Raw genomic sequence first — 21,708 nt, 5'->3', positions numbered from 1 at the left:
TACGCGGTGGGGATGTAATCGTTATATGGCATCGCCCTCTTAGAGGATTAAAAATTAGGGATCAATATCGGTAAATTATATAAAGTAGAGGAGTCTCAATGCCTGGTCAATGATATGCATACGGTATGAGTCATGTTAGGCATGATATGTGTTTCGAATTTTTTTATGTATTTTGTTATGTTGTGCTCGAACGGTCTCCATTTACTGAGTGACGAGTATATCACTTACCTCTTACTCTATCCTCCCAGATAAATCAGAAGAAAAAATAGATAAAAAAGAATCAGACACCAGTTTTAGTGTTGATAGTGGACGCATGAAAATTTTTATTTAAAAGTATGTTCTTGAGTTTTTAATTCAAGTTATAAACGCTTCCGCAGATTTTATCATTTTCAGAGTTAATATTATAGAGACGATGTCATTTTTATGGTATTTATGATATAAACTGATTTTGGTTTATACTATATTAAAAGACTTGTTGTTTAAAAATTATGTAATTGTTGAATAACGCTGGTGTCGATTAACCCCTATCGGATGTGACAGAATCCTATTTAATTTAAAGAAATTGAGGGGAAAAACAGAATAAATTGCCCAATTTTTCAAATTAATTAATTAATTTAAAATAAAATTCAAAAATAGTAAATTAGTTAAACTGATAAAAACGAACAAGGACAAGGGCCAAAAAAGCAAAGCACTAGACTTTCAGAACATCACCGCTGCTTTCTTTATTCATTCACTTACTCCATTTACACGCGGTCCTTTTAGCCGCCACCCCACCACCCTACTCCCTCTCATATACATCTTCTCTCCTCTGAGGAGATCTTTGTTTAACATGGTTTCTCCAAGATTTTCCTCTGTTTACAAGCCCAACTATTTATTTTTCTGAAGAAATAAATTAATCGTAACAGAAAGAAAATGTGAATTGAATGACCCCTCTATTCGTGACAAGGAAAATAATAAACGAATGATATGAGGTCTCATATGAATTGTTGATGTGGGATTTGCTGCTTCGAGAATATGGAACCGAGGGGCCTTTCGTTCTTGGCTGTTATTTTCATTGCTCTCTCCATTTTATTGCGCTCAAGCTTTGCACTTTCCCACCCAAGGGAACCTTTCAAGGCTTTCTTTGGTTGGTTCATGCATCTCTTTGAGATTTTGGCAACTGAGTTGTGTTTACTTTTATTTTAATATTGGTGTTATTAATGTTCATATTCTATTGCTGGCATTTCGTATACGTTTTCTTGGGTGATTTGGAAACTGGGATTGGATTCTTTTGTCATTTTTCGTGTCTTTAATGCGGTAGAGTAGTTCTTGGCTTAATGGTAAGCTTTTTATTAATGATCATATACTGCCTCTTACATTTCCTTTGTTTCTTTGATTCTAATGCTGGTTGGAGGCTTATAAAGCTTCTTTCTTTTCTTTTTTGATGTCATTAATAAAATTTCTTGCATTGGAATTAAGTAGATGTGCAATTCAATTCTAGTTTTTTTATTGTCTTACAGTATGCTGTAGAATATTGAAATTGAAATTTGATTTGTGTACAACAGTTTATCTCACTATTGGGATTGCCTATAGTACACTCTATCCTGTTTATTTCAGACAACGGACGTTAAATTTTCTGTCTTTATGGATGCTTAATTCATTTTTGTCAATGAGGTTTCATTTCTTCTCATTAATTTAATTTCAATTATGACGCATATGCAGGAGAAGAAAATTTGGGGTCATGGAAGGATGAACTATTGAGTGCTGCTGCAGAAGCTCCAGGACCGGCTAACGATGTGAAAACTCTTATATTGGCAGGGAACAGGACAAAGAGGCCTGACATTCTTGCCGGATTTCATAAATACAGAGGTGGATGGGACATTGCCAACAGACATTACTGGGCTGTAAGCCCTGTCCTCCTTGCTTTACAATGACACCTTCTCTTATAATAATCACTTGACAATCGAGTTCATGTTTTAGCCCTCACCTGCACTAAGATGAAAAAATATTTTCACAGCCTATTCAATACATTAAACATGTATTCGCTCAATGGAAAAGTCAGGGATCACGTCGTGCCTTCTTAACTGTTTGATAAAAATTAGGCCGATATCTGTTGACATACATATCATCATTAACACGAGTCCTTGAAAAAAATGAAGTAGTGTGTTTGATATAGAAATGTCGTGGATGCTTCTGGAGAATTTTTTATTAAGCAAATGATACTGTGACTAATCTGATGTGTAGCCATAATTGTCCTTGATGTTAGTGCTTGTTTGGCATTTTTATGCTCTCAAAGATTTTGTAGAAAATAAGAATAAAAACATTGTATTTTTGTCTTTACTGGTATGCGCCACAAACATCGTATGGTCTGATTGCCTTTGAACATAACCATGTTTCTTTACTGATCTCGAGAATTTTTCCAGCCAAGCTCTCGGAGATTGCTTCAATCCATACAAAAACTTATTTAATTTGCATATCTTTCCCCCAAATTGTTTCTCGAAGCCCGGTGGAGCATCCATAAACACTTCTTCCTCCAATTTGCCATTTAGAAATTCATGCTTTATATCCAACTGATACAATGGCCAATTAAGGTTTGCAGCCAGGAAAAGTAATATTCTGATTGTATTCAATTTTACAACAGGTGCAAAGGTCTCTTGGTAGTCAATACCAAACGTGTGTGTGAAACTTTTTGCAACAAGTCTTGCTTCATAACGTCCAAAGATCCATCTGAATTAAGTTTCACTGTGAACACCCATTTACAACCCATAGTTTGTTTTCCTTCAGGAAGGTACATTATCTCCCATGTTTCATTTTTAGCAAGAGCATTCATCTCTTCAAGGACAGCTTTCTTCCATTCTGGAACATTTAGAGCTTCCTGTATAGTTTTTAGGAATATCTACACTGTTTCACTGAGAGATGAAACTAGCATAGGGTTCAGAGATTTTGCCATAAGACACATGGTTTGAGAAGGGTTTTGAGTACAAGTTCTAGCACCTTTTCTAAGCGCCATTGTAAGATTTAGTAAAGCGGGAGATTTTGGTTCATTAATAGTGAGTTCGAGTACAATACCTAGATTCAAATAGTTTTGGACAGGATCTGTACTTGGTTCCGACATTTGGTCGTGTGGAGTCATGGAGTCTTGTTTGCTCTGAGGTCGTTTTGTTCTCCTGTAAACTTGGCCAAACAATCTTTCATGATCAACTCGTGCTCTAGCATTAAGATTTTGAACAAGTGCTAACTCAGGTGTATTAATGTCCATATTAATCATGCCATAAAAAATAGGGCCCTATCCACATTCTCTATGGTGTCAAATTCAAGCTCAAATATAGAGTCTTCTATCTGACTCCTCTTTGAAGAGGAGTGCTAAAAAAGGTTTGAGATTCAAAAAATGTTACATCCATAAACATATATATATTTTGAGGATCAAAGCATTTATAACCCTTATGAGTAGGAGAATAACCTAAGAAAACACATTTAATGGCATGAGGGTCTAATTTATCACGAGTGTGACGATGCACATGAACAAAAGCCACACAACGAAATACTTTCAGAGTTAAATCGGAAGAAAAGTGAGACATGGGAAAGGTTTTCTTAAAAAGACTCAATGGTGAGGCAAAATTCAACAATCTTGAAGGCATTCTATTAATCAAATATGTAGCAGTCAGAATAGCTTTGCCCCATAAGTATTTTTAGGTACTCTGGTAGGGAACATGAATGACCTAACTACTTCAAAGAAATGTCTATTATTTCTTTCTGCAACTCCATTTTGTCGAGGTGTTTGAGTGCAAGAATTGTGATGGATTATGCCTTTGTGCAGAAAAAAATCCCAAAAACTTATTAAAATATTATTTCCCATTGTCACTTTTGAACACTTAGATTTTCTTTTGAAATAGTGTTTCAATCATTGTGTAGAAATTTTTAAAAATTTACTCCGATTATGATTTATCAGTAAGTAGATAGACCAAAGTTAAACGTGTGTGATCATCAATAAACGTGATAAACTATTTTTTGCCAGAAATAGTTGGTGTCTTGAAAAATCCCCACAAATCACTGTGAATGAGCAAAAAAGGTTTTTATGCTTTATATGGATGTATAGGGAAAGATGCACGATGATGTTTGGCAAACTGGCAAACATCACATACAAAATCAAACGGATTCTTATTTTTGTATAACATTGGAACTACATGCTTCAAATACTGAGATTAAGGATTTGGGGCCCTTTGTCACATACCCAGACACACTGCAGAAACTTGTTGGGACTTGCATGGCAAACCACCTAACAGGAAGCCAAAATCTTTTAAACAAAAAGGCAGTGGTGGCAATGGTGATTTAAGGGCTTATCAATCTGGTACTGAAAACCAAGATAATGCAGAAAAATCTTCAGGGGAGTCTCTTTCATTAAGGAACAGCTAGACCAACTGTATAAGCTCTTTCAGTCTACACATTTTTCAAATTCTAGTAGTGTCCCAGCATCTTGTTCTCTAGCGCAGATAGGTAATTACTTACAATCTGTTGTTCTCAATGTGTCGTTGCTATCCGTCTGCCCTTGGATAATAGATTCAGGTGCTACGGATCATATGACGGGATCATTCAGGCTGTTTCACTCCTATATCGATCTAATATTAAGACAAAAAAATACAATATTTTTTTTCTTATTTTCTACAGATTTGTTGCATTCTTGTGCAATAGTTTGTGAAGTACAAGAGTTTTAATTTTTTTTTAATTTTGTTGATTTAGTTGAAAATGTATATTGCTAACAGAGAAACTTGACATAGAAAGCTTATCCTATGGATGAATGCTGTTCCTGTGTTAAATATTGTTTAAGACATGATGTTAATTAGTATCCTACTCGTAATTCATCCTACAAACTGAAGTAAACAATGATTGTTTTACGAGATGACGAAAGTAGTTTATATCAATAATTGTTCAATATTTGGTAATCAAGCACCGGTGTTAGCTTGTGACAGATGTAGTTTCATAACATGTATTTATTTTTGCCTTGTCAATTAATATTGCAGTGGTAAATGTTAATATGCTAGTGATTATGGATATTGTAATCCCGTGCTTATTTATTTTTGTATCAGTCTGTTGGATTTATGGGTGCTGCAGCTTTCATTGTCGCGGTTTTTTGGTTTATTTCATTTGCCTTGGCTCTTATTATCCATCATTTCTGTGGATGGAAAATATCTATCAATGGCAAAGAATCAAGCTGGTCACTCAGGATATGTCTTGTCCTACTTATCATCTTCACCAGTGCTGCAGCGTAATAATCTAAACTCGCACCATTTTGCAATAATTAAAAGTAACTATCAAATGCTTGAATCGTTTTATTCAGAGTTTGTTGGTAATTTAATTTGCATGGTTTCAAGTCTTTGTCTGAAGTCTGTTTTATGCCAGCATCTTATTTTTGTGTCACCCAATTACTTGTCCCGTTGTACTTATTTGACAATTCTTGAGATAATTAATATGGTTCCCTGCGATCTACATTCAATGTGACTGTACTGAACTCTATATCATTAGGGAAAAAAAGGTCACATTTCAAGCATTTATCTAATGAGCAAGGACGTGCTAGATTATTGGGATCTTATGATGACATATATGTTCCATACTAAGTATAGCTTCTCTTACATTTTTATTCCACTTCCGCTGCAACATTTGATGCATTATTTAAGGTCTTTCTTCCCTTTGACACCCAACTCTTGATGAGGATATAAATGTGTTACTATATAAAGGGGTCGAATACGTTTCTGTTTAAGGGAACTCTCCTGAAAACTTTTTGCAAACTAACTCATGGTTGATGTTTTTGCATCTTTAGAGTCGAGTACACAACTTTATTTCAGACAAATCTCTATAACTAAAATGCAATCCTCCCATTATATAGTTTATGTCCATTTACTATTATTATTTTTTGTCTCTGGATATCATGTGCCGAGTATATTGATTTTTTCTGTGATGTACCTCTTTGTCAACAGGATTGGATGTATTTTACTTTCTGTAGGACAGGATAAATTTCATGGAGAAGCATTTCATACTTTGAACTATGTTGTAAACCAGTCAGAGTACACAGTGCAGACACTAAAAAATGTCACGGAATATTTGTCACTGGCAAAAACTGTCAGTGTAGCCCAGATTTTCCTTCCTTCAGATGTCAAGGATGATATCGACCGGTTAAATGTGGAGTTAAACAGTGCAGCAGATACTTTGGAGCAGAAGACCGACGAAAACTCGGGAAAAGTACGCAAAGTCTTCAATACAGAGTATGTTGTTTATATACCACCCATGGTATTTTTGTGACTGAATTTTCGACTCATGTAATATTTTTAACCAGTCACCTTATTGTAGGAGAGCAGTACTGATAGTTGTCGCAGTGGTGATGCTTCTCATATCCATTCTAGGTCTTGGTACGTTCTGCTACAACGCCTAAAACGCTGTTGGACGAATTTCATCTTTTACCAGTAAAATCAAATGTTTGTTTACGAAGTTTGGTTGATTACAGAATAGCATTACCGTAACTTTTACAAAAATAGTTTTGAGAGGAGTGAAATGTCTACTGCTTTCATAAAAACGAAAGGTTGAATTTTTTATTATTTATCTCAGCCATTTATCTGTTACAGCTTTACTGGTCCTTTCATATCTTGAAATTTTTTTTATCGTCCTAGCTCTTGTTATAAGTGGCCTAACTCTGGTCTAGAAAAAGAAATTCTCGTATTTAGTACTTTATATTTATATGTTAGCTAATGAGTGTGTATTTTCTAATTGTAGTGCTATCTATCATCGGCCATCAACATGCAATTTACATGTGAGTTGCTTTCCTTTCCTTTTCTTTTTCAACCCTTTTATGCTTTTCCAGGTTATATAGTTGATGATTACATTATTAAGGATTCCTTGAATTCAAGGAAAAGTATTTTAGAGTATCTTGTTTGTAAAATTTCTGATGTTCCATTATATTGCTACAGATTCATCACCAGCGGATGGTTACTCGTCTCAGTTACGTTCATTCTTTGTGGAGTTTTTGTTATTCTGAACAAGTAAGACACTTTTGTTGCAGATGGACTTTTCTTTACTTTCTTTTAGGGTTTTTGACGGTTTGATACAAGGTTCGGCATGAACTAGAGGCTACCTTTTAGTGTTATATTATTCAACTATGAATTTAGTTTAGGCTTTAACAGATGAATACTTCTCACAGTTTTAAAAATTATGACTTATTCGTACCCTTTTGCATAACCCTACAACCACACCTCATTATTGCTACAACTCAAGAATGATAAATTCATTATTATTGTTAAATGGTTACAATTACCCCTCTTGTCCTGTGTGTCACAGCGATCGAGTTGTTACTTATATTCATTAGTTTTGTACATGATATGCGTTTTTTCCTGTAAGTGTGACATTAATAAGGAGTGTACACTTATGGAGTTATGGTTGTTTCAAGGATATTGAAAGTCGGTGTAGGTTTCAACAATATAATTTGTATGTTTGGCTCAACTCATATGCAAATATTGAGCCTCTGCGTACTTGATTTTGGTACTTTATTACTTCTGGGTCATGCCCTAAATGGTAAAAATGGAAATTCTGAATTCTGGGGGCAATCTTGGTGTGCCCAAAGTGATCTTTAAGATCAATGCTCTTTGTGCATTTGAAAAGCTTTGTATTATGTGTTTCAGCGCAATAACTGACACATGCGTGGCCATGAGCGAGTGGGTCGAAAATCCTCATGCCGAAACTGCACTAAGCAACATCCTTCCTTGTGTTGACCAGAGAACAACGAACCAAACTCTGTTCAAGAGCAAACAAGTGATCGACGATATTGTTAACATCGCCAATGGATTTGTAGGCTCTATTGCCAACTCAAATCCACGCCCACACCCTGCTTCACATTATTACAACCAATCAGGTCCTCTGATACCTCCACTGTGCTATCCTTACGACGCCCAGCTGCAAGATCTTTCATGTTCAGCTCAAGAAATTTCAGTTGACAATGCTTCTCTGGTAAGCAGCTCTAATGCAGTTGATACTATTTTGCATCTCTGCTGATACTTTTTCGCATCTCTCTGAAGAAAATTATTCAATGAGTGGGGCAAGGTGTTCTGTGGTCACTACCTAAACTTAAATTGAAAATTTTCACTGCTTGAGCACTTGAGCTTAATCTACCAGTGAATTGGCCTTGAGCCAACGCAAATGCTTATCGAGCCACTTTAATGCTAGCTCAAGAAGCTCGAGCACCAATCAAGCTCTAGCTTGAAGAAGGTTGTGGCGGTTAAAGTTTCCTTCATAAAAATTATAGGCAAAACCAGATAGTTTATGAAATAGTACGATCACTTTAAATTAGATCAAAATTGTTTGTAAAATAAATATCGAGTTCAAGCATCTTGGGTACTCCAACCCAAGTAAAACATGGGCGAGTTTGCCTCAATTTACTACTTAAATCCGGTTCGAGCTTAGCTCAAAGTGACTTCAAGCCAAGCTTGTACTCGCAAGCAGCTTGATTTACTTGAACCTTTCAAGTATGGCCAATAACTTGAGTAATGATTAACATACTTCATTTTCATGGCTTCAGGTTTGGCAGAACTATACTTGCACGGTATCAGCAACTGGCCTTTGCAGCAGTAGCGGTAGACTCACTCCGGGCATGTACACAGAACTGGTGGCAGCAGTAAACGTCAGCTATGCCCTCAAACACTACACGCCGCCTCTCTTAAACTTTCAAAACTGTAATTTCGTAAGAGATACTTTCAGAAACATCACCACAAAATATTGTCCTCCATTGGAGCACAATCTTCGCCTTGTAAATGTCGGACTAGCACTTATATCAGTAGGAATCATGCTGAGTCTTGCCCTATGGATGCTGTACGCGAACCGCCCCCGAAGGGAGGAAGTGTTTGCTAAGATCTCATCAAGAATAAGAGACAGCTTCAGTGGCAACAAACGCAGATGTAGTAAGAATAATGTAGCATCAAGTTCATATATTCCAGGCATTGGAGTTTAGACTAGAGTTTGGTGGGAATGAAATTTTGGCTGAGTCATTTTGCATAAATGCATTATACTTTCAGCTATACATGTATGGTCAAATTATCATTATGATTATTCTTTAGTTGTATAATTTTATCTCCAAACCAACCAATCTCAACTATGATTCTTATTTACTATTTTTTTTTCTTCTGAATATCAGCTCAATTATGGGCTAATTACACCAATTCCTTGTGAAAAAATGTTTTAAGGTATGAACATAGGATAATACATCCTTTATTTTTTTTAAAATAAAATATATTTAACTCACATGTTATAAAAATTCAAGAACATTTACCTTTTCTGATAAGAGTTTTGTGCCTGATTTTTAAAATTTGTGGTCTAAAATATTATTGATTTTACAGAGTATTTTTTGTTTTATTATATCTTAAATTTTGCACAAGGGGTATTGATGCAATTAGTTCGTTTAGGGGTGTTGACGCAATTAGGCAGAAAATTTTTAAGACAACTTGATACAAATTTCGTTAGTCCACAATTCAATACAAATCCGAAATCTCAAAAAGTCCAATTCATTAAATTAGATCCCAAGAACCTTCGAAGCTAAATGAGTGTTTTTTTTTTCGCCATAGATTATTTATGCGTTATTAAATGGAAATTTTTTTATATATATACTCTTTCAACATGTTTTTTTATTAATTTTTATTCTTGAAAGTAAAATTACACGAGTAATTATTTCAAATTCTTTATTATTTATATGATTTTAATTTACGTTTATTTTAAAATATTAAAATTATATATATATAAATAAATTGAGTCAATTAGAACGCAACGTATACGAACCATTTATTGACCAACTGGATTATTTTTTTGTTGGGAATTTGACCCACTGTTAATTTGATTAAATTGGTATTATTATTATTATTATTATTATTTTGGGGAAGAGGATTATAATTTGAGATAATGTGAAGAAATAGACCATTATCTTCTTGGTAATAATTAGCCAAGTTAGTATTGGCAGTGAATATTCCCGTTAAATAGTCATATTCGTAGATAATTGTAACCATATACATGTAAAATGATAACAATGGAATGTCAATCCTCGGACTTTCCGATGAGAATTGAGATCCTTACATGGGAGGAGAGTGGTCGCTTGACACTCCATCGATATTCTGGCTATGAAATCAATCAGATATTTTACTATTTTCATCCGTAGATCATTGAGCTTTAGATTGTTTAATTAGAGGAGTGAAGACGTTAAGAGAAATGACAGCAAGATCAATGTTGTTCGGTTGATCAAGAAGACAGAAAGACAAGAAAATCCATCAAAGAACCTAAAAATGCTAATGCTAATCAACGAAAAAGACCTCATCCTTATTACATTGGTTTTGGGGTTGCTACCAAGACGACAACGGTACTTGAAGGTTTTTAAAAGGACAAATGAAAATTTTAAAAATATCACGTCATCCCGCCAAAAAAAAATAACTTAAAATTGACATCCAAAAATGGATTAAGAATAAACCCTAGATGCATAAAAAAAGTAATTGGAAAAAGCAAAAACTTGTGTGAGACCGTCTCACGGATCGTATTTTGTGAGACAAATATCTTATTTGAGTCATCCATGAATAAATATTACTTTTTATGCTAAGAGTATTATTTTTTATTGTGAATATCGATAGAATTGATCTGTCTCACAGATAAAAATTCGTGAGACCGTCTCACAAAAGATTTTTTCATTGGGAAAAGACAGAGACCTTGTTCGTGACATAGAAATTTTGTGTATATCATACCTTCTCTCTATTTTTTTCTGGCTCCGTCCAGCGTTGTTTGAGTTATAAATTTTGGATTTCAGACAAACGTTATCTGCATCTATGAAAAACATAATCCTTAATTTTAATTCTACGTAAATTTTTATTTACAGGATGTATATATTTATTTACAAATGTATGTCTGAAGCTTCTCAACTAAAACCCAAACTAAAAATCTGCACTTGCAATTTCCTCTGTTAGCGGCAGCCATGCTTTTCATCAGCAAAATGTAAATATACGAACCACGAAGTACGAACAAAGGATCGATAAACGTGAGTCGTGACCAGTTATCGTTCATCTATAAAATGTGGGCGATGTAATGTCAATGGACCACCTTCCTCATCAGATGGAGAAAATGACCGATTAGCCTGTTAATGACCACCACATGGAAAACTGAATGAGCAGGGTTCTTAGCATTTCATGGGGGCATACATTGAAATTTTTTTTAGTGTTTTCTTTTCCATATTATATTGCAAAGTGCTGCTATATTTCTAATTACAATTTCCTATCTTCTGAGAGAGTTTAAAAATTACAAGGTTTCCTAGCTCAGGATTCGGCGAAATAAGATTCACGTAAGAAAGATCGAAGGAAGCAGCAAAAATAGATAGTAGGGGAGTTAGAATAATACAATTGTGCATGGCTATTTGATTTACCTGTTGGTGTCGGCGTCGTAGGATGGAAGTCGCTGCTTTTAGTATTATACAAGTTGGCAGAATAATCCCGGTAACTCGCAGCATCAACAACTGCAATATATGCCCACTAATAGGTTAATTATCCCAAAAAAAATTCATTCTTGGTGTATAACGTAGGAACTTACCATGATCAGTGGGAAAGAATAGTTCCCAGCTCGACTAACGACCGGAAGAGTATGTCGCAGGATCAAGAGAACCATGAACTGCACAAACAGAAGCATTACTGTGCCACCAATTATGTAGCCAAGTTGTACATTTTACAGTTGCTACACACTTTAAACCAAGCTCTGCTCTAGAAAAATCAAGCTCGTGTGAAATCTTTTCCAATGATTTGAACATTTACAATCTTCCTACAGTAATGTAAATCATTATTTTCCTTGACCAAGTCTTGTACCATTTTTAGAATGTGTTGTGTACAGGGAGCCATATCACCCATGTAAATAACTCGTAGGTAAGTCAGTGAGTTGCACTCGAAAGCACTTGATGCATATGACAATTTGGAGCAAGGTGAAATGATCGTTTGACAGTCCAAATAAATTTAAATAAAGAAAGGCAAAAAAGAATTACCAGCATGGCAACTGAGCGACAGCAAGCTATGCTTCGAGTGGTAGAAACTGCATACTCGTCATTGTCCGGATCAAGTAAACTTCTGTCAGTTGATACCATTGTAATAATATGAGGATCGTTTGAGTTGCTTCTAGCAATTTGCCAATGTCCCCTGATAACAACAGGCTGATTTAGTGATGAGAAACCTCATAAAGTTCTGTAAATTCCTTCTGCAATACATGGTATTGAGATCAAGGCTCGATATTAAGAAAGTAAAATTACCTCAAGTTCATTGGCAGTCCTCCCAAACGAAAAATGGGGGGTGGTGCCGTATATCCAGGCTTGAATTGCTGAATTTCACACAAAAACACAATTTAGACAAGGGTTAAAAAAGATTTCAAAAGAGTCATGGAAACTGAATTCACCTTTAAGAAATGCTAGAAATTAGAAGCTCACCTGATGGCATATTTCACACATGGTGTCGCCTTTCTCGTTGCACCACCTCTGTACGCATTTGCGATGAGCATACTGAAAGTAAACCAAATAGGGGCACAAGACCGTTAATGTAGGTCGTTTCAATTGAAGGGGCTCATGGAAAGATTAACTGCAACATCAATAAACACAAAATCTCCATGGCAGAAGCAAAACAAAAACTTAAAAAAATCCACCTTTAAACTTCCACAGCAAGAGCAAGGTGCCTCCATATTTGAATCGAAATCTTCATCCTGGCATATCCTGCACTCCACCACTTTTCTTGGAGACAGACTACATTCAAAATCCTCATGGGACGAACAACTAGTCGCTGTACCATTGATTGTCACAGGTGCCACGTGATTCAAAAAAATTCTACTTTCAATAGCAGCCTCCAAAGTTGATTCGGTGAGCAAACGATCAACAAGCAAAACAAAGTGATCTCCCATCGTTTTAGAAAACAAGGGCAATCCTCTTATTTTAAAGAAAGCTCTATTCGATCAGTTCTCGTGGAGCACCTGATTATAGCATAACAAGATATATGATGACTATAAGAAACTCACAACAAATACAGCAGAAATAATTATTACACATTAAAATTACAACTTATTGCACAATCCGTGTTTATTAATTGTCACGCGTGTTCTGTCCAATAATACAATTAAATGCTACAGGGGGTTATGCATGTTAAACTAAAGCCTAGTAATAAAGGAAGCAGAGAAAAAGCCTGCTGATTAACAGAAAACAACCTTGAGGACAGAAAAAAAGTTCTCAAATGATCAATTTTAATACCCAATGCTTAAAAAAGAAGAAGAGAGGAGTTGAACGAACAAGGCCGAATGATGATTCTTTTTAGTATTCAAATATATTGTTTAAGTCATCTAAAGACAACCACAGGCTACAAGAAACAGAATGAAAATACAAACAAATGTTCGAATATTAATTAAGAAGGGAAAAATAAAGAATTGAAAACGACTGCTATTTTTTTTTTTCAAAAACATCAGGATGCTTTTCCTCGATAAAAAAAATAAAAAAATAAAATCGAAGGTCTTTCTCAAGGATTCCGAAAACTGCCAAAAATAGCACGAAGCCATTTCACAAAATCACTCAAAGAAACAAACCCAAGATTCCAAAACCAAGGAAAAGAGAGGAACACGTTTCATAACGCCAGAAGAGGGAAAGTTGAACATACCCGGGTAGGAAAAAAAAGGGATCTTTTTCACAGTATAGAGATAGAAGCAGATAAAGAAAGCAAAATCACGCACAAAACGAGGAAATTAAAGGAAATATGCTTAGAAAAAGTCACGAACATGAGGCAAAAGAGTCTTACAAGAAGGGGATCGGATGCCTGGAAGCAAAGAAATATATCTGTTTAGCAAAACCAGAAATTGGTGAAGAAGCAAAGCAAGAAATCGGATGTTTTTATCGGCAGAACCTCAATTCAAATTCTCAGACGATACACAATCATACACACATTTTGCAAATACATGTATATATATGCACGAAAATCAAAATCTTTTCAAAAGTTAAAATATAGTATGTCTCGAGTCTTTCAAGCATGTCCCACCATGAATGCACGCGACATTTGCACGATGAGTCTTCGAAGTAATTTATTTATGCCTTTTTAATGTTGGAAGGAAAAAATAATGTCATCTCCAAAACTCTATTTTAAACTGAAATAAATATTTTATCTTTTTATTATTTTGCTAAATTGAATTTTACTTTTTTAGATTATAAAATTTTTCTTGATTTGTTAAATGATAAGCTCTTGGTTGATTCATCTCTATATATTATAAGATTTATTTTTAATATAGTTTTTATCTCTATGTTATTTTATCCTTGTTTAATAAAATTTTATTCTTAATAAACTATTGTTTTCCCATATTTTCTATAATTCTTTTATGGAATAGTTTTTAGGTCAAACAATGTTTATATATATGAAAAACTTCACGGTCGCAGTAGACATCTTGAGGAGATAGTTGGACTAGAGAGTTTTTCACAGAGAATAAATTATAAGAGTCCAACATATATTTGCTTTGCAGTTTTTATGTGATCGGGTTGTCACTTTATTGTGCAGCTGCTGAATTTTTGTGTGATCGTGTAATCACTTTGTTGTGGAGAGAATCAGCTGGAGGTTTTCGGAGTGCACGTAGAGGTCGACAGAAGAGTTCTTTCATAAAAGAATATAGGAGAGCCGAGCCCTTTTTATGAGAAGTTTTCGTGTGATCGGTTGATCACTTTGCAGCGTAGGAGAGCTGTTGGAGGTCTTTGGGAGTGCATGTAAAGGTCGGCACAAGAGTTCTTGCTTAGAAAAAAAATACGAGAGCCGAGCATATTTTGATGAGACGTTTTCATGTGCTCGGGTGATCACTTTTGCAAGGACACAGCTGCTGAAGTTTGTCTCTGAACACACTCATAGTTCATAGTTGAAGATTTTCGTGTGAAAAATTTGTGTGATTGACTCACATATTTATCGGTTGCTGACTGATGTTGACAACACCCAAGAACAACTGCGTGAAGTGTTGGGTGCAGATTGGTTTCGTTTGGTTTTAAGCAACACGCCTCTTTGTTTCATGCATCTAGTATTTACTTTGAGTGTGTTTAATGCATGTTAATTCATTGGAGTGTCAATGAATTTAGTTTTGTTATACTCACTAGTATTGTTTTGGTGTAAACGATTTACATAATTTTTCTAGTAGTGAATTTTTGTCATGAGCCATTGCATAAGTATTCGTACTTGTGCATAATTTAAATCTAGTATTTATTTTTTAAAAATTTACTTGTGTGTTAAATAATCAATTTTCGCTGCATGTTGTGTGCTCGTGTTGACAACACCAGAGCACAACACCAAATTCTGATATACTCATTATATTTATTTCATGTACGATTATGATCAACATTCATTTCAAAAACAAATTTATTTTAAAATAGTGTAATTTTTATATCGAATACAATATTTATCTCCGATATATCTATTTCAAATCTTACTCTAAAAAACTATTATCGGAATATTTTTTATTTGATTTATTAAATTTATTTTATTTTTTGAAACGAACGTGGACATTTTCCAACCCATCTATTTTATTTATTTTAATTTTTATGTTTAAATATCTAATTATTAAAATAATATAATAATATTATATTATTATTTAAATAATATTTAATATAAATATTTATAAAAAATAAAAAAAATTAAAAAAATAAAGAGCTCTGGCGTAGAGCTCTCCCATTTTTTATTCATGCAATTTCAAAGCTTGTAAAATATATTTGTATACTGCAAAGGTTAACAAAAAGCTTAGGTACATTAATTAATTTGTAAGTTTGTAAAATAATTATTTATGTTAGCGTCCTTTCGCACGCGATAGATACATACATACATATATTATATTTCTTTTATGTAAAATAAAATTTGTGTGAAATATATTATACATGTTTTTATTTTTTATGAATAAGTGTATATTGAGATATGTTATTTAATTATAGATAAAGTATAAATTTATTAAATATATTTTTATCATATTTTTAATTTTTTAATTAAACTAAGATTAAAACTTTTGTAATCTTATCGGGGCACTTTTGTTTTTTAGTTACAAAAAATTACATCATGAAGACATCTCTCATTTATTATAACATAGAAGTATAGATTATATGTTAGTTATTATTTGGTTAAGTTTACTCTTTTAACAAAAATAACATTATTATATAAAAGTGTATATTATAATTTATTTACTAATAATAACACAAAAAATCATATGAGATCAGTTTCACTTGTCAATTTTGTGATGAATGATCTTCTACTCGACCTGACTCATTCACTAAAGTATGGCTCGCGATAAATACCATGGACTTTGAATAATTCTTTCGAATTTAAGTACGTGTATTCCGTTGTATGAACGATTTATATTTTAGATACATAATTCAGGAATATATTATACTATCTGTCTAATTTTAGATATGCCTAAAACGCGATTCTTCTTATCAAAATAACTACGTTGTTATATTGCATTATGAAAATATTTTTTTATATCTTAATTTTTCTTTTATCATTTCAATTTTTAAAATCAATAACCTTCGTTTTATTTATTTTATTAATTTTTTTTTTCTAATTACCGAAAACACGAATCGAAGTATGAAATAATTTGTCACTTGACTCTTTCCCGGTAGGGTAATATAATTTTAATAAAATTTCTCGCAAAATTTGATTTAAATTTAATAATTCCGCACAAATTTTCAAAACTAGGGTAATACGTGGAGCCATCAGAACACCAAACCTTAATAATATGTTTTGTTTTTACTTACAATTCATGCAAATACCAAATGGAAAACCCTAAGCATCCGCCACGTAACCAGTTACGTGATCTATTAATCATTCCTTAATCTGTAAAAGTGGGGACGGATTGCGTAGGCAAAAGGTCTAAATGAAATGAAAATAATTAATTTTAAGATTTAAATATTTTTAGAAAATAATTTTACGCAATCTAAAATGATATTATAGTCACAATTATGTACACACCCACGTGTATATCTTATAATATATATTAAAGTTAGTTCATGTATATAACATATTAGTTGATATCAATGTGATATTCGAGTGGTTGTAGTAAGTGAGTATTTAACAAATTATCAGGAGTTCGATTTCTTCTACCAACATATTATTGGGCGAGCTTGTCATACAATACTTGCATGTTATTGCGTTAGTACGACGGTTAACCTAGTGCGTAAATAAAAATTAAACGGGGTTAGACTAATTCAATTTTGAATTTTTTCCCGCACGTGATAGTTTTGTTGATGTAGTTCGATTCCCAGAAGGGACTCGTTCAAAGCTGAGAAGCGTTTTGAGGTTGATTTGTTCAAATCAATATTTTTCCATTATCGTGATATAATTTTTGATTATTTAACTTATAGAGAAATGAAAGTCAACCCACCATCATTGACTTCCAAATTCGTGAGTTTGAGACACTCCAATTGATTGCGAGATCTAAATTTTAAATCATCGATAAAATTATATTAAATATGTAATTTATTGAGATAATACGGGAATATTTGAATTAATTTTATATATTTAAAATATCTTCAAATAATTAGATTAGTCAAACTGTTAATAAAATACAACTAAATTAGGGTTGTGGTTGCACCACCTGTTTGGATTTATCATAGCATGACCGACTAGGTGTCAATTGTCATCTGGCGTGACACGAGGTAATCTCATCGATAATTAATAATCAATTTAATTTCTATTACGAATATTTCTATTTGATGAACTTATTTTATTTAATTAATTTAATATTAATTAATTCAATCGATCCTTGAATTAAATATGGAGGTTTACGTACAGTTACAATTATACAGATTTTCACGTGGAAATCAATGATTGGTAGATAATCGAATCCAAATCTAAAATGATAAATCTAGTTGGTGAGTTAGATGATCCAATCAAAATTGGATCTACATGTATCTATATATTTTTATAGCGATGTGTGTGTATGCATATAATCAAATTTTGACATACCAATAGTCGTTTGACTCAGCTATCTTATTTCTCATAAATGTGAGAATGCCAAATTCGTCTCACTATGGAATATGTCTCGAGTTCAAGATCTCTATGTGTTTATCACGAAAAATTGTGGGCTTGCTAGACATGTGATCGTGTCAAATATTAATGATTTGACTTTTTTTATCAAGCGTTGTTGTCTCGATTCGATCTCTCGTTGAGACTCAATTATGTAGTGCATTTTTTCACATGGTCAATAATTTTAATAGTAAACATTGGCTCAAGACAATATCATTAATTGGCATAATGTCTACAATATTTGTTGCTTACAATATATCACGTCCCCAAAATATGGCGCATTATTTTCAGAATTACTGGTTCAATAGTTGATTGGAGACATTTGATAATTAATCAACTAAAACATTTTTATTGATTGTATCTTCTAAAAATTATTATTCCCATTAAATATCACCTCAAGAGCGAGTAGTGGACACCACCCATATTTGTATTTACTTTTACATTCCAGAAAAATTCAGTCCCAATTTGAACAACTGATAGTGATACCACGTTTAACAATTCAATATATTCTTAAAATCTCATAATCTTCTGGTTAATTGATTTAAGAATTTTCTCATCGATATATTTAAGAACTTCTAGTTTATTGATCAATATATTTATCTATCAATAATTTGTTATATAGATAGAATTGAGATGCTCAAATCAATCAATCATGTCAAACTATAGAAATATTTGTACCAATGAACTTTTTATTGGTATAAAAATTTCTGCTTTGTAATACAAAAATAGTTAACTCTATAACATCCTTAAACTTTTGTTTACGATATCATTAGACTTCATGTTTACTATGTTAGAAAGTTTCAATATCAAAAAACTCCTGGTTTATTGTGATATTTATTTAACCATATTGACATTGATATCATACCATTTTTGAGAAACTGAGTTTCTGTATCACCCAATTTTATTTAAAAATCCGTTGGACATGTTGTCTCGATATTATGTTTGTCTAGAGACATAAAAAGAACATTCATTCTAAACAATAAATTTGTTGTTTTTTTCTTCAGAAATATGCTTATTAAATCTTCGTAGTACTAGAGCTCTTATAACGCAATTTATTTGTAATAACATACTAGATTAAATAAATATTGTCATTGGATTCAAAAATCCAAATATTATCAAACACGTCATTTTTCATCGGCAATTAGTGATATTTTGAATCATTGATACATGTTCGGAGCAATAATTGTCTCTGCTTGAAGAGCGATTGAACCGCGGTGCTTGAGCTGCTGTGCAGTTTAAAAGATTTGAGTTGTATCATTACCACTAGCTCAAAGTAAAGCGGCAAGCGCTCGGTCCTACAATGGTATCAGAGCCAAGGTCACGGGTTCGATTCCCATTGAGAAGTGCAATTATTATGAGGGAGATTGTTGGGAGCAATAATTGTCCCTGCTTGAAGAGCGATCGAACCGTGGTGCTTGAGCTGCTGTGCAGTTTAAAAGATTTGAGTTGCATCATTACCACTAGCTATAGATTTTGGTAAAGCGACAAGCGCTCGGTCCTACAATACACATATGTTAAGTTAAAATGAAAATATAATTTTGGTAGAAATCTATTTCCTCCGCAAATCATGTATCATGCTCGGTAGAAATCATTTAATGTACTTCGGGAATGACATAATGATTCGGGAGATCAATGTATATTTGTTACAATATTCAATTAAGATATATAATATTTTATCGTAATACATGTACGAAGATTTGTTTATGACACTTGAAACATATAATTTTCACACATTATGTCGATTTTTTAATCTTTATTCGACTTTAAGTAAAATAAAAGATTCTTCATTGAAAAATTGATCTACACACGACACAATGTATCAACTATGTTCATTCACTTCAGGGAATGAATAACATCAATTTGATGTTTTTGAAAGAACTGAATTGAAAAATTAGACATACATGTCTTTCAGTATCTTCTACTTGAAATATAAATTGTAGAGAATAAATCAATTAAGATAAGTAGTGATATGTACTGGAAACAAAAAATTCGGGTTAGTTTTCTATACCAATCTCCCATCAGACAAAGAAAACAACATGAAATTTGAAACTTTAATGCAATGTAAAATAATAAAAAGTACACAAATTTTATGATTAAATCTGATGGTTGAGACCAATTTCTTTCCAAAGCACACCAAATCTATAATGAGGATTGTATGTTTTTCGGCAAGATTTGGCGAAACCATTTTTCAAGTTAACAAAAATTTGCATAGTAAATCTATCATATTGTCAGATGTCGATAAATCCTTCAGCCGAAAATAAATAAAATTAATTTTATCTAGATTATTAATAAATAGTATATTGAATCAAGTTTGCCCTATGATTGATGATCGGTTAAACTCTGTTATTTGTACCCCTTTTACGGGAGACGAAGTTAGGAAGGCTCTATTTGATATGCATCCAGATAAAGTACTTAACTGTTCTGACACATCGCATAACTTTCTCCACCCAACATCGTGAGAAGCCAAGTCTGATCATAATGTCTTCAGTCTTCTTCTCGGAACGACGTTCCCAACCAGATCACCATTCAGAGAGAAAAAGTACTTAACTGTTCTGACACATCACATAACTTTCTCCATCCAACATCGTGAGAAGCCAAGTCTGATCATAATGTCTTCAAGAAAAGACCACTCAACTCTGTCATAAGTCTTATTCATATCAAGTTTTAAAGCAGCATAGCCTTTTTGTCCCTGTTTTCTGCTTCTAATCCAGTGCAGAGTTTCAAAACTCAGTATAATATTGTCAGAGATCAGTCTGCCTGGGATAAAAGCACTCTGAAACTCATTCACAGTATGTTTGAGAATGGGACGCAATATATTCGTGAGAGAGCGATTAACAATTTTATAGCAGACGTTGCACAAACTAATAGGCCGATAGGCCTTCATAGTCATTGGAGACGCTACCTTAGGTATCAAAATAACAGTAGTGGCATTCCAGTCCTCAAGAGGGGCCTCTCCATTCAAAATATTTAAACACTCCATCGTGACCTCCTCCCCAATCACTTCCAAGAACTTCTGAAAAAAGAACACCGACATTTGATATAATAATTAGGAAGGTTCTATTTGATATAATAATAATAATAATAATTATTATTATTATTATATTCATATTTTCTTATTTTGGACTACATAATTGGGGTAGCCTTCCCGTTGCCATTGATTATTTAATATAATATATGTAAACATGTACTTGGCTCAATTATTTCCCATTTCCATATTTGTTGATCCCGTTAAGGCAGTTCGCTGGGATCATGACACAAACGAGGCTATTTAATTGATAATCATTTAGGTTGAGCTTGGTTGATGGATTTGATTTGGAGAGACGTATTTGATTTGAGGAGGGAGTTGTGAAAAGAATTTTAAATGACAAACATCTGACTTAAATGTCTTTGAAATTATCAAGAACTAATTCTCCAAACAACATAATAATAACAATTACCAAATTTAATATTAGAACAAGTCGATTTGATATGCTGAGTCAAGACTCAGCCAAGGAATTATTCCTTTACAAGAGATTAACCTCTTGCCCTGGCATAAGCCAGCCTTAAGAAGATTCAAAGCACAAAAAGCCAAGATAGAAAATATTCCACTCCAATTAGGTAACCATGTCACTCCCCACAAATTTAAACATAAACGGTGCAAATAAAGAAATCAAGATTAGCAAAAAACACAAAAAGTTGT

General features: G+C 33.3%; 2 protein-coding genes across 5 annotated transcripts; one reads left to right on the top strand and one right to left on the bottom strand.

The window, feature by feature from the left end:
- Positions 1 to 775: 775 nt before the first annotated feature.
- LOC142555374 (uncharacterized) lies at positions 776 to 9,122 on the top strand. 4 transcript variants are annotated; one of them, XM_075666211.1, is made up of 9 exons: positions 776 to 1,126; positions 1,702 to 1,883; positions 5,064 to 5,242; positions 5,952 to 6,236; positions 6,322 to 6,380; positions 6,742 to 6,778; positions 6,936 to 7,007; positions 7,644 to 7,968; positions 8,537 to 9,122. In XM_075666211.1, exons 1-9 carry the CDS (start codon positions 1,015 to 1,017, stop codon positions 8,963 to 8,965), a joined length of 1,680 nt encoding a protein of 559 aa, XP_075522326.1. In that variant the 5' UTR covers positions 776 to 1,014; the 3' UTR covers positions 8,966 to 9,122. The 4 variants fall into 4 exon arrangements, with proteins under 4 accessions (XP_075522326.1, XP_075522328.1, XP_075522327.1 ...); XM_075666213.1 differs by lacking the exon at positions 776 to 1,126 and adding an exon at positions 2,971 to 4,473 and having other exon boundaries at positions 1,714 to 2,856; XM_075666215.1 differs by lacking the exon at positions 776 to 1,126 and adding an exon at positions 2,621 to 4,473 and having other exon boundaries at positions 1,758 to 1,883.
- A 1,691-nt stretch (positions 9,123 to 10,813) lies between these two features.
- Positions 10,814 to 14,033, bottom strand: LOC142556596 (uncharacterized). The gene is made up of 8 exons (XM_075668062.1): positions 13,791 to 14,033; positions 12,658 to 12,978; positions 12,446 to 12,517; positions 12,272 to 12,339; positions 12,011 to 12,161; positions 11,569 to 11,646; positions 11,405 to 11,494; positions 10,814 to 11,119 (listed from the first exon to the last, which is right to left on the bottom strand). Exons 2-8 carry the CDS (start codon positions 12,907 to 12,909, stop codon positions 11,039 to 11,041), a joined length of 792 nt encoding a protein of 263 aa, XP_075524177.1. The 5' UTR covers positions 12,910 to 12,978; positions 13,791 to 14,033; the 3' UTR covers positions 10,814 to 11,038.
- Positions 14,034 to 21,708: the final 7,675 nt, after the last annotated feature.

This window comes from Primulina tabacum, chromosome 9 (genome assembly GCF_025594145.1).
Source record: "Primulina tabacum isolate GXHZ01 chromosome 9, ASM2559414v2, whole genome shotgun sequence".
NCBI classification, from domain to species: Eukaryota; Viridiplantae; Streptophyta; class Magnoliopsida; order Lamiales; family Gesneriaceae; genus Primulina; species Primulina tabacum.
Note: the sequence above shows the minus strand (reverse complement) of the source record. Positions and strands in the feature narration are given on the sequence as shown.